Consider the following 12,587-nt stretch of genomic DNA (forward strand, 5'->3'; position numbering starts at 1 on the left):
GGAGAGTCTGAAGTTACACAGAGGGAACTTTCCCATACTAGACACACTTTTGCATTGTAACTAATGATTAATAGTCAGTGTTGCTATCAACACAGAAAATGCTGGAAATATTCAGCATCAGCGGAGAGAAATATGAAATGAGCCATGCGATTACAATACTAATTTCTGCAAGGCTTGGAGTGTGAAGTTAAAATGATCGATGTGTTGTTTGTGAAATTGTACAATAGAAAGGAGGCAGAATGTTGTATTTTACATCCTTGTTTTCTGTAGAGGAGGCATTGTAAAGCAATAAGAAAAATTGGAGTGACTTAGTTTAGTTTAAAGGTACTGCATGGAAACAGGTCCTTCAGCCCAATGTGTCAATCATTGATCACACAAGTCACACTTTCTTACCCACTTGTTACACTCAAGGGAAAATTTTACAGAGGCCAATGAACCCACAAACGTGTTATTGAGTTGTGGGATAAAACCAGAGCATCTGGAGGAAAATCATGCAGGGGGAACGTGCAAACTCCACACAGACAGCACCCCAGGTCAGGATCAACCCCGGGTCTCTGATGCTGTGGGACTTGACTAGCTGCACTACTAAGGTGGTTTTGAGGGCCCAGCTTGGGTCATGCATGTCAAAGGAATTCAGCAAGGCTTGGTTTCACAGACATTCAGAAATAAGAGAAAGAGATGTAGAATAACTCATGGAGCCAGTGATATAGAGGACCCTGGTGGCCAACAATCAGGAAGGGGCCAGTGCAGAGGATTGGGCTCAGTAATCAGAAAGGGTGCCAGTGATGGGGAGATGGTCAGGAAACCAGGGGTGCGGTGAAACACAGGGAGACAGCAGATAGGTACAAGGAGCTACTGAATATTCCAGGTGCAAGTGCTAAAAGGCTAATTGAAAACCAATCTTTAGGGAGTACAAAGATCTAGTGCTTGGAGCTCAGAGAGTCAATGGAAGAATAAAGAGTCATGGACGTGGCCAAGGAGCAAGTGGGTAGAAGGGGAGTTGAGGGCTCCAGCAGCGAGGCAGGGGAGATAGTGGTTATGTACAGCGAGCCAATGGCTTCCTACATGGTGCAAATGCTATAGAGCACAGGGAACCAGTGCGGAGGCACGGGAGTTAGTAGTGGTGAAGAGAGACCAAGAGAACCACACAGAATGAATAAACCCCATGTTATCTGCAGCTGAGTATGAGTGAATAATGCATGTGTGCAGTGTACTTCTGTGCTAGGTGATGGAGGATTTGTTAGTGATAGGTGTGGAAATTGAGAAAGAATCTGGGGCTCACAATGGCAGAAGGGGGCATTCCACCAGTCTCAAAGGGCAGAGGTGGGCACTGTTTTAAAGATGAAAAAAGGAAAAAAGCAACGTTCAGGATAATGCCCTGGACATTGAGCACAGGTGTACAGGTGGGAGCAGGTGTACGCCACTCACCCCATCAAGCCTGCCCTGCCATTTAAGGTGAGTATGTCTGATTTACCCCAACCCTCAACACCCCCGCTCTACCTGTAGTGTGAACCTCTCAAGTTTTCAATCTTACATAAATATTTCTGCTTTCACTCTGGCAGTACGAGTCACAACGTGTGGCAATTGTTTCGAGTGCTTCAACTTTTACAGAATAAAACCCCCACATCTTGGCGGAGGGATGTCCACACTCACCATAGTCCAACGCTTTCTGCGTTACTCTCACTTTCAAGCCTGGGTTTGTACACAAGATGCACGAGGCAAGAAACAGGAGAGCGGTCGTCACAATCCAAAGTCTGGGCAACATCTCCACTTGATGTCTCTGCTGAGATAGAGCGAGACAGCAGGTCACTGATGGACCGAGTCTATTTAAACAGGTACAAAGCAGAAGCTGCTGAAATACGTTGAATTTAGCGTTCGTTACTTGATTCTTGCTTAATTTCCTGAGCTTCAACTGAATTTTCTGCCTCCAACTTTCTCAATCACACCTTGACATTGCTCAGTATCTCCAACTGTCACTTGGAACCCCTCCCTGTGTCTCTGATATCCCCTGACTCGATTATTCACAGTCTCCCTGTCTGCATTCTCTACGGAATTTTTACCTTGATTCCTTCACATATTATTTCTTTGCTTGACTTCCTTGGCCTCCTGATCCTCAAATTGAAGTTCCTAATCCTGTATTTCTCTCTCTCTCTATGGTTCTGAACTTGCTAATGACCGGCAATCTACCCTGTCAGCCCAAACTCAACCGCTCTTCCAGCACCTTCTCTGACCTCTTATCCCCATCCTTTCAAACTAAATCTTAAACTGCCTTTCCCATAGTTAGCAACTACCCATGTAGGAAGGAACTGCAGATGCTGGTTTAAACCAAAGATAGACACAAAATCCTGGAGTAATTCAGCAGGATGGGCAGCATCTTTGGAGAGAAGGACTCCCCTCAGGCTCTTGTATAATAAGGCAATCCTTCTTTCTTCCTAAACTCCAAAGATTACAGATCTAAATTCTTTAGGCTTTTGTGATAGGAAACTCTCATCCCAAGAATTAGCCTGTAAATCTCTTACTGAAGACCTCGGGGAAAGATATTAAGACAGTACTCTTTAACCACCTCATCTTAGGATTGCAAGAGGCATTCCTGAATTATTGTGTGTTTTTTATCTATCCAGTGGCACAATGGACAAAATACTTACAGTGTGATAACTAGTATGGGTGTAGTCGGCTGAAGTGACTGGTTTCCAGTGGGCTAGTACGGACATTGTGGGCCAGATGGTTTCTTGGGCTGGCGGCTCAGTCACTCAAGCCTGTTGTGCTGGCAGCTCACTCACTCACGGCTGGTGGGCTGGCAGTTCGCTCACGGCTATTCCTTATAATTCCATTTCAAGCAGGGTGCAAGGCCACCAAATTCAAGTACAGTTGCTTACCACTTCAAGCAGGGTGCAAGGCCACCAAATTCAAGTGCAGTTTCATACCATTTCCCACACAGTGTAAGGCCACTAAAGACAGCGAGTCGTAACCTCCCCCTCCTCCATCTTGCAGAGACTAAGCCACACCCACACTTCTGGGTATTATAGTCCCTGCCCCTCCCACCTGAAGTGGTGTGGCCTTCATGGTGTGATTGACAGGAGAGAGAATCTCAACATTTTTTAAACACTAATAACTCTTTTATTTTTTATCGTTGGGAAAAATCCTCGACACCTAATGAGTGGAGGGGTCTCTGAGTGATGGCCAATAATCACAGCCGTACGTGGTACAATTTCTCTTAAAATCAATATACAGTGCAAACAGGAAGTGGTCAAGATTAGACTTTTAATTATGTAGACGGCAAGGCAACTTTAGCATTCTCAAACCACCTTTTCAATTAGGCAAGGCAACTTTTGCATTCTCAAACCAATTTTCAAATAGGCAAGGCAACTTTAGCATTCTCAAACCAACTTTTCAACTAGGCAAGGCAACTTTAGCATTCTCAAACCAACTTTTCAATTGGGCAAGGCCTTCTTAAATCAACTTTTCAATTAGGCAAAGCATTCTCAAACTAACTTTTCAATTAAGCAAGGCAAGTTTAGCATTCTCAAACCAACTTTTCAATTGGGCAAGGCATTCTCAAACCAACGTTTCAATTAGGCAAGGCACAGTGTTCTGAGGAAGTAAAGTCTCTGTTGCGCCTTTTTTACAACTACAGCAGAGTTCACAGACCATTTAAGATCCTCACTGATGTTGATCCCCAGAAATTTAAAACTAGGCACCCTCTCCACCTCCTCGCCCCCTATCTCCAGTGGCCTGAGCTCCGCTCTATGTTGCCTGAAATCAGTAATGATCTCCTTTGTCTTTTTAGTGTTCAGAGAGAGATTGTTGTGAGCACACCACTCAGAAAGTCTGTGCACCTCCTCTCTATAGGTGACCTCGTTCCCATTTAAGATGAGCCCCACCACGGTTGTATCGTCCGCAAATTTTATGATCCTATTTGCAGGGTGATGGGGCAAGCAGTCATGTGTGTAGAGGAGCAGACTGAGCACACAGCCCTGCAGTGCTCCTGTGCTGAGGGTCAGGGATGTCGAGGTGTGGGGTCCAAGTCTCACCGTCTGTGGGCGTTCACTGAGAAAGTCCAATATCAACTGACTGCTGAGGCCAAGGTCTAGCATTTTGTAGCTTGCTGGGTATGATTGTATTAAAAGCTGAGCTGTAATTAACAAAAAGCATCCTGACATTTGACCCCTTCTCCTCTAGGTGTTGTAGTGCAGCATGGAGGACAGTGTTTATGGCATCCTCTGTAGATCTATTAGCCCTATATGTATACTGGTGTGGGTCGAGTGAGGGGGGGGGAGAGATAATTTAAGGTGACCTAGGACCAGCCTTTCAAAGCACTGAATTCTATTCATCTAGAGTATTAGCAAGATAGTAGCTGTGATTCAGCTGTGCAAGTCGAAATTAGCAATCTCTCTAATGAGCATTTGGTTGATTGTTAACAGGCTTATGCTATGATCAGCTGAAGCAACCCAAGTCACAATGATGAACAAACAGTATTCAGCATTGCTCCAGCTAAGAGCTCTAAGATGGGAAAATTGGAGATTTGCATGAGTTGCCAAGTCTTCAGTTCTTGGTGTAACCTAGCTATAGACTCTAGACGCATCCCATGGGTAAAGGGCTATTGAGGAAATAGATAATCTACAAGCCCAACTTCAAGTTGATACACTACGGTGGTGGCAGATGTTAGCCACATGGCAGTCAAGTAAAATATCCGGGAATATTTACCTAATTCCTTGCCACGCGTGTATCATCAAGTTCCGATTCAGGACAACAAAGAATAGTGTTAAATACCAAAGTATTTATCAAATATGGTTCATGCTTTACATTGATTGCAGAAATATGTGGTATAACAGTGGTGAGAGATACACTCTCGACACAAGAAGGAGGAATGTTCTTTTATGCCTTTCTCCATTTTTGCCTCATCAGACGGGCCTTGAAATAAAGTCAGCAATATCTCGCTTTTCGTACTATCTGTCTGGCTGTGCAGCCATGCTTCCTGCTTCCGTCAGGCACGATAATACAACCATATAAGGTTACTTTAAAAAACGAAAACTTTGCTGGTTCAAACAGTGAGTTTGGAAACCAGCCTCTGTATAATAAATATTATTGATTTACACATTCTGAATGCACATGCAGGTGCTCACTGCAGATTGTAGGGAGAGCACCAAAAAAGCAGTACATTCCTATTCAGGATATTGGAAAGGGGTTTGTTTCATGTTAATGTTACATTTAATATGGTACAGATTACTAACGTTTTCCAGTCGGGTTTTTTCAACCCCGGATATCGAGTTGCAAACGATGTCTGTAACACAAGTTTCTCCCAGTATACGTAAACGTAGTATGGGATATTGACATTGGGTTAACAATTTACACCAGAGCCAGCTACATCCTTTAGTCATGGGATCAGCACAGCGAGTCAGACATTGCAGAAGCTGCGTCTAGATAGGATGGAAATGGCTGCAGATGCCATTACGTTTTAAATTCTGATCTACACAAGCAGAGCAGACCAAGGGTGGCAGAATTTAAGATCGTATTGCGACATAACCCACGGACTCACGTCTATGTGTGAGGGCAGGTTTGCTATATTATATCGAGGCCACTAGAACCCTACGAGGTGTGGAATCAGCATTGGGTTTAGCCACAAACAGTCACACAAGGGATAGTCAGTTCAGACTATTTCAAGGTGGCTGAAGCAGGTTCTGGTTTTATGCACGTATAGATACGGACGATTTTACATCTCATTCCATCAGGACGGCATCAACGTCAGCGGCCAGGACAATGGACGTTCTCATCGTCCATATCCTCGCGACCGCATGATGGTCAAGTGAATGCATATTCAATTTTTTTTTACCATAGGCTGATTGGCGACCAAGGCTGTTTTGCCCATTCTGTTTTGCGTTCAAATTCAAGTTCAAGTTCAAGTTTATTGTCATGTGTCCCTGATAAGACAATGAAATTCTTGCTTTGCTTCAGCACACAGAACATAATAGGCATTGACTACAAAACACATGAATAAATAAACTGATAAAGTGCAAATAACAAATAATGGGTTACTAATGTTCAGAGTTTTGGCCGAGCCAGGTTTAATAGCCTGATGGCTGTGGGGAAGTAGCTATTCCTGAACTTGGTCATTGCAGTCTTCAGGCTCCTGTAACTTCTACCTGAAGGTAGCAGGGAGATGAGTGTGTGGCCAGGATGGTGTGGGTCTTTGATGATACTGCCAGCCTTTTTGAGGCAGCGACTGTGATAAATCCCCTCGATGGAAGGAAGGTCAGAGCCGATGATGGACTGGGCAGTGTTTACTACTTTTTGTAGACTCTTCCTCTCCAGGGCGCTCAAGTTGCCGAACCAAGCCACAATGCAACTGGTCAGCATGCTCTCTACTGTGCACCTGTAGAAGTTAGAGAGAGTCCTCCTTGACAAACCGACTCTCCGTAATCTTCTCAGGAAGTAGAGGCGCTGATGTGCTTTCTTGATAATTGCATCAGTGTTCTCGAACCAGGAAAGATCTTCGGAGATGTGCACGCCCAGGAATTTGAAGCTCTTGACCCTTTCAACCATTGACCCGTTGATATAAACGGGATTGTGGGTCCCCATCCTACTCCTTCCAAAGTCCACAATCAGTTCCTTAGTTTTGCAGGTGTTGAGGGCCAGGTTATTGTGCTGGCACCATATGGACAGTTGCTCAATCTCTCTTCTATACTCGGACTCATCCCCATCAGTGATACGTCCCACAACAGTGGTGTCGTCAACGAACTTGATGATGGAGTTCGCACTATGACCGGCTACACAGTCATGAGTATAGAGTGAGTACAGCAGGGGGCTGAGCACGCAGCCTTGAGGTGCTCCTGTGCTGATTGTTATCGAGTCTGACACATTTCCACCAATACGAACAGACTGTGGTCTGTGGATGAGGATGTCGAGAATCCAATTGCAGAGGGATGCGCAGAGACCCAGTTCTGTGAGTTTGGTAACCAGCTTGGAGGGGATGATAGTATTAAATGCCGAGCTGTAATCATATGAGTTTTTATTGTCCAAGTGGTCCAGAGTGGAGTGGAGGGCCAGCAAGGCTGCTTCGCATGCACTGATTGGGAAGCTTTCCGCACAGCTGGTGACCTCCACGACTACACGGACACAGTGACGTCATATGTCCAATTCTGCGAGCAACTCTGTATCCCTTCAAGAACGGTTAAACAATACAACAATAAGCCCTGGTTCACAAAATAAATTCAACAATTAAGAACTGAGAAAAATGCTGCATATAAATCTGGAAATAAGGCAGACTACATGGCTGCAAAAATATAAATTAAGGTCTACAATAAGGAAAGCCAAATACAATTATGCCACCAAAATAGAACAAGAAATCTCAACCAACAACACTAGAACTGCCTGGAAAAAACTTCAGGAAATCACCAACTACAAAAAGAAATCCACCCCCATCCCTGATAATGATCATCAACTTCCAGATAAACTGAACACTTTCTATGGCAGGTTTGAACAGTCTCCAGTCCCTCCACCATCGTCCCCCTCTCCTCTTCCTCCCCCTCCATTCCACATCCAGGAGGCCGAGGTGAGGACTACCTTCAGGAGACAGTAGAAAAACAAATCAGCAGGCCCAGACAACATCAGCCCAGCAGTGCTCCATCATTGTGCTGCAGAACTGGCCCCTGTGTTCACCAACATCTTCAATACCTCCCTCTGCCAATGTTCAGTGCCCCAGTGCTTCAAACAATCCACCATCATTCCTGTGCCCAAGTCTAACACAACATCCTGCCTCAATGACTACAGACCGATTGCCCTTACATCTGTGGCCATGAAGTCATTTGAGCGCATTATTCTCGCTCACCTCAAAACCAGCACTTCCTCCAACATGGACCCACATCAATTCGCATATAGAGCCAACAGGTCAGTAGAAGACACAGTCAACCTGGCCATCCATCACACTCTGTAACACCTGGAAACCGCCAACACGTACGCCCGCATCCTGTTCATGGGCTTCAGTTCGGCATTCAACTCCATCAACCCGGTCAAACTCTTCCATAAATTAACGGACATGAACATTGACCCCTGCATCTGTCATTGGATCTACAGCTTCCTTTGGAACAGACAACAGAGGATGAAGATACATAACACCATATCTCATGCTCTGCACCTCAGTACAGGAGCTCCTCAGGGCTGCGTCTTGTCACCCTGGTTATTCTCACTCTACACCAATCAACTCACATCCCAGTATAGTTCAGACAAAATATATAAATACGCAGATGACACAACCATCATAGGTCTCATCTCTAACAACAACTAAACAGAATACCGCACTCAAACACACAAAGCAGTCACTTGGTGCACAGACAATAACCTCCTACTCAACACATCAAAAACACACAAACTTATCATTGATCTCAGACGTAAAGCACAACCCAAGACCCCCCCTACTCATCTCAGGCGAACCCATATCCACCACTGACTCATTCAAATTTCTTGGCACTCACATAAGCAATAACCTCAAATGGAAAATCAATTCAGATCACATTTATAAAAAAACCAACCAAAGACTTTTCTTTCTCCGTCAGCTCAAGAAGTTCAGAGTGAGGAAACATCTCCTAATCCGATTTTACACAGCCATCATCCAAAGCATGCTCACTTCATCAATAACATTTTGGTACAGCAGCTTAGACACTCACTCCCGTAATAAACGACAGCGCATTGTCAACAAAGCATCCAAAATCATCAGCACTCCCCTCCCATCAATAGAATCACTCAATCTCAAACGGTCCCAGGGTGAAGAAAATGGTGAAGAAAATCATTTCTGATCCCTCCCACCCAGCTCACCACATCTTCCCCCTGCTGCCTTCAGGAAGGCGCTACAGCTCACTGCCCGCCAAAACATCACGATTTAAAAACAGTTTCTACCCATATGCAATTCGAACTCTGAACACTATGACAATATCACATAGCCACCTTGTGCATGCACTATATACTGTATGTTGTTGGATTTTATGTTATGTTTGACGGGAATTAGCCTATTGTGTAACATCCTGTACTGAACATGAATTCCACCAGCTTGACTGTGTGGTCATTAAATAATCTGAATCTGAATCTGAAGATCGCATCCACCGTTGATCTGTTGTGGCGGTAAGCAAACTGCAGTGGGTCCAGGTTTTTGTCAAGGTAGTAGTTGATTTTCGCCATGATCAACCTCTCGAAGTACTTCATCACCACAGGCGTTAGTGCCACAGGTCGGGAGTCATTGAGGCACGTCACCTTACTCTTCTTGGGCACTGGCATAATTGATGCCCTTTTAAAGCAGGTGGGAACCTCAGACCTCAGTAGTGACAGGTTGAAAATGTCCGTAAAAACCCCAGCAGTTGGTCCGCACAGGTTTTTAGAACACGACCGGGTATACCATCAGGTCAAGGTGCTTTTCGGGGGTTCACCCCTCAGAAGGATTTCCTGACATCGGCCTCTGTGACTGAGACTGAAATACCATCACAGCGAATGGGGGCTTGGGAAGGCACATCAGTATTCTCCCTATCAAAGCATGCGTAAAATGCATTGAGCTCATCAGGGAGTGATGTTTCGCCGACATTCGAGCTGCCTCCTGGTTTCGCCTTGTAGGAGGTGATTGCATTCAGGCCCTGCCACAGCTGCCGAACATCTGTCTCATCATAGAGCTTTGAACTCTTCACGGAATCACTCACGTGACTCCGAAGTAAAATAGTAAGACTAAACGTGTACTTACCAGTTAGAAGTTTGATCTTTGTTTTATGAGGAGTTACGTTGGTGATTACGTGCCCACCACGCCCAACCCTCTCTCTCATAAAGGTCATATGGTAGTTCTCATGTTGCTGATCTTACTATGTTACTTCAAATATTATGTTATCTGTGATTGCATACCGCTGCTTTAAAATTTGACGTGCATGCGCACTGGCGGGCTTCTTCACGTAATCACCAAAGTAACTCCTCATAAAATAAAGATCAAACTTCTAACTTGTAAGTTATCATTTAATCTTAATAAAGTATCATACAGCATACAAAAAAACAAAACAAGAATATTTATAAAGTATCATAAACAATATTTATAAATAAATGAATCGTATGTGTCCGAAAAGGAGCAGGAAGAAGCCAAAGCTTATTAATTTACACCCCTTATTCATCTTTATAATTAACTTATACAAATTTACCAGCTATCTATCTATCTATCTATCTATTATTATATAAAAGTCTGTGGCTGTCGTCTGCCGTCCATCCGTCCGTCCGGCTGCCTTTCTTCCTTTTGATTCGTTCCATCATGTGATGTCACAATGCCCAATGCTCGCAGATGTCCAATCGGAATGGATCCATTTACATGGATGGCTGCCGGCCGCCTTACTTCCTTTGATTCATTGCTACTCCGAAACCAGACGAAGAATCGCAGAGATCTTTTCCATTTCGGTAGAGATTTCACTTTTCTTTCTAAGTATCCACTCCTGATTACATTTCGTCGTGTTTAAGTACACGTTTTTAATCAAATCCTTCTCCCCCCCTCCCCCCCCCCCCCCAATATTTCAAAAATAAACTGGCTTCACACCCATAGAAGCAGCCCCAGCCCCAGCCCCTGGTGAACGTTCCATCGTGTGATGTCACAATGCCCAATGCTCAAATACATTGTTGCCATAGAGGGAGTACAGAGAAGGTTCTCCAGACTGATTCCTGGGATGTCATATGAAGAAAGACTGGATAGACTCAGCTTGTACTCGCTAGATTTTAGAAGATTGAGGGGGTATCTTATAGAAACTTACAAAATTCTTAAGGGGTTGGACAGGCTAGATGCAGGAGGATTGTTCCAGATGTTGGGGAAGTCCAGAACAAGGGATCACAGTTTAAAGATAAGGCGGAAATCCTTTAGGACAGAGATGAGAAAAACATTTTTCACACAGAGAGTGGTGAATCTCTGGAATTCACTGGCACAGAAGGTAGTTGAGGCCAGTTCACTGGCTATATTTAAGTGGTGGCCCTTGTGGCTAAAGGGATCAGGGGGTATGGAGAGAAGGCAGGTACAGGATACTTCATTTCTATGTTTCTATGTTTCCCTCTCCTCACCCCTCTCCCTCTCCCACCCATCCCTCTTTCTCCCACCCCCCTTCCTTCGCTCCTCTAACCGCACCCCCCTTCCCTCTCTCCCCCCCGCCCCTTCCCCTACCCTCTCTGTCCCTTTTCCTCCACTCCCCCACCCCTCCCTCCCCACTCTTCCACTTCTCTCCCCTTACCCCCCCCCCTCTCCCTCCCCACCCTCTCTCTTCCCCCTCCCCCTTCCCCTCTCCCTCCCCCACCCCTTCCCCCCTACCCCTCTGTCCCTCTTCCACCACTCCCCCATCCCTCTTCCACCACTCCCGCTACCTCTCTACCCCTCCCTCCCCACTGTTCCACTTCTCTCCCCCTTCCCATCTCTCCCCCTCTCATCCTCCCCCTCCCTCTGCTCACTCCTCTCCCCTCTCCCTCTCCCCATCCCTCTCTACCCCACCCCCTTCCCTCTGTCCCCACGCCCCCTTCCCCTACCCCTCTGTCCCTCTTCCATCACTTCCCCTACCACTCTCCTCCTCCTTCTCCACTCTTCAACTTCTCTCCCCCTTCCCCTTCCCCCTCCACTCTCCCTCCCCACTCTTTCCCCCTCTCTCCCCCCACCCCTCTCCCCCTCCCTCCCTCCTCCCCTCCCTCCCCATCCCCCCCCATCCTCCCCCACATCTCTCTCCCCATCCCCCCTCTCTCACCCCCTACCCCGCTCTGCAATTTTCCTCCCAAATCTGTCCCGTTTCCTCCTCCTCCTCTCCCCTCACTCCCCTCTTCTCACCCCCCCCTCCCTCCACCTGTGTGTGTGGGGGGTGGTTAATGTGAGTGTGATGCCGCAGCCCCCCCCCCCGTTGGGGTAACAGACCCAACGAGTCTGCACTTGGTCTAGTTATTATATAAAAGTCTGTGGCTGCCGCCTGCCGTCCGTCCGTCCGGCTGCCTTTCTGCCTTTTGATTCATTGACGGCTGCTCCTTCCTATCAGCTTCCAACACACTTCAAAACAAAGTTGCAAGAACGTAACACTCTGAACTTCTCACTGCTGCAGCAGGCAGGGAGGTGCAATTGGAATTTTTTTTAATCCACTGCTGAGGGAGGCAGGGGAGTGCTGGAATCTTATATTTGGGAACGGCTTCAGTTCCGTTGGAGGAGATGGGTGCATGGTGGAATATTGGGTTGGGGGATCACACCATTGGGGAGCAGACCCAACGGGTCTGCACATGGTCTAGTAAACACCTATTTCCATGTATTCACCAATTTATTTACATTTATACACTAATCAAATATTTACAAAGCCATACAAAAAACAGGAAAGGAAAAAGGAGGAGGAGCCCGAAGGCTGGGGGATGGGAGGAGACAGCAAGGGGACTGAGGAAGGGGAGGAGATAGCAAGGACTAACAAAATTGGGAGAATTCGATGTTCATGCCCCCAGGATGCGGACTCCCCAAACGTAATATGAGGTGCTGTTCCTCCAATTTCCGGTGCTGCTCGCTGTGGCCATGGAGGAGACCCAGGACAGAGAGGTTGGAGACGAAGTGGGATGGGGAGTTGAAGTGCTGAGCC

The 12,587-nt window shown here is 46.1% G+C and overlaps 1 protein-coding gene across 1 annotated transcript in view; it reads right to left on the reverse strand.

The window, feature by feature from the left end:
- LOC129707581 (uncharacterized) overlaps positions 1–1,986 on the reverse strand; it is a 70,589-nt gene extending 68,603 nt beyond the window's left edge. Inside the window, exon 1 of the mRNA XM_055652729.1 lies at positions 1,654–1,986. Within this exon, the coding sequence (XP_055508704.1) occupies positions 1,654–1,765 (112 nt within the window). The 5' untranslated portion in view covers positions 1,766–1,986. The remainder of the gene's footprint in view (positions 1–1,653) is intronic.
- Between the last annotated feature and the right edge of the window lie 10,601 nt (positions 1,987–12,587).

The sequence above is a fragment of the Leucoraja erinacea genome, chromosome 21, assembly GCF_028641065.1.
Source record: "Leucoraja erinacea ecotype New England chromosome 21, Leri_hhj_1, whole genome shotgun sequence".
NCBI lineage: Eukaryota > Metazoa > Chordata > Chondrichthyes > Rajiformes > Rajidae > Leucoraja > Leucoraja erinaceus.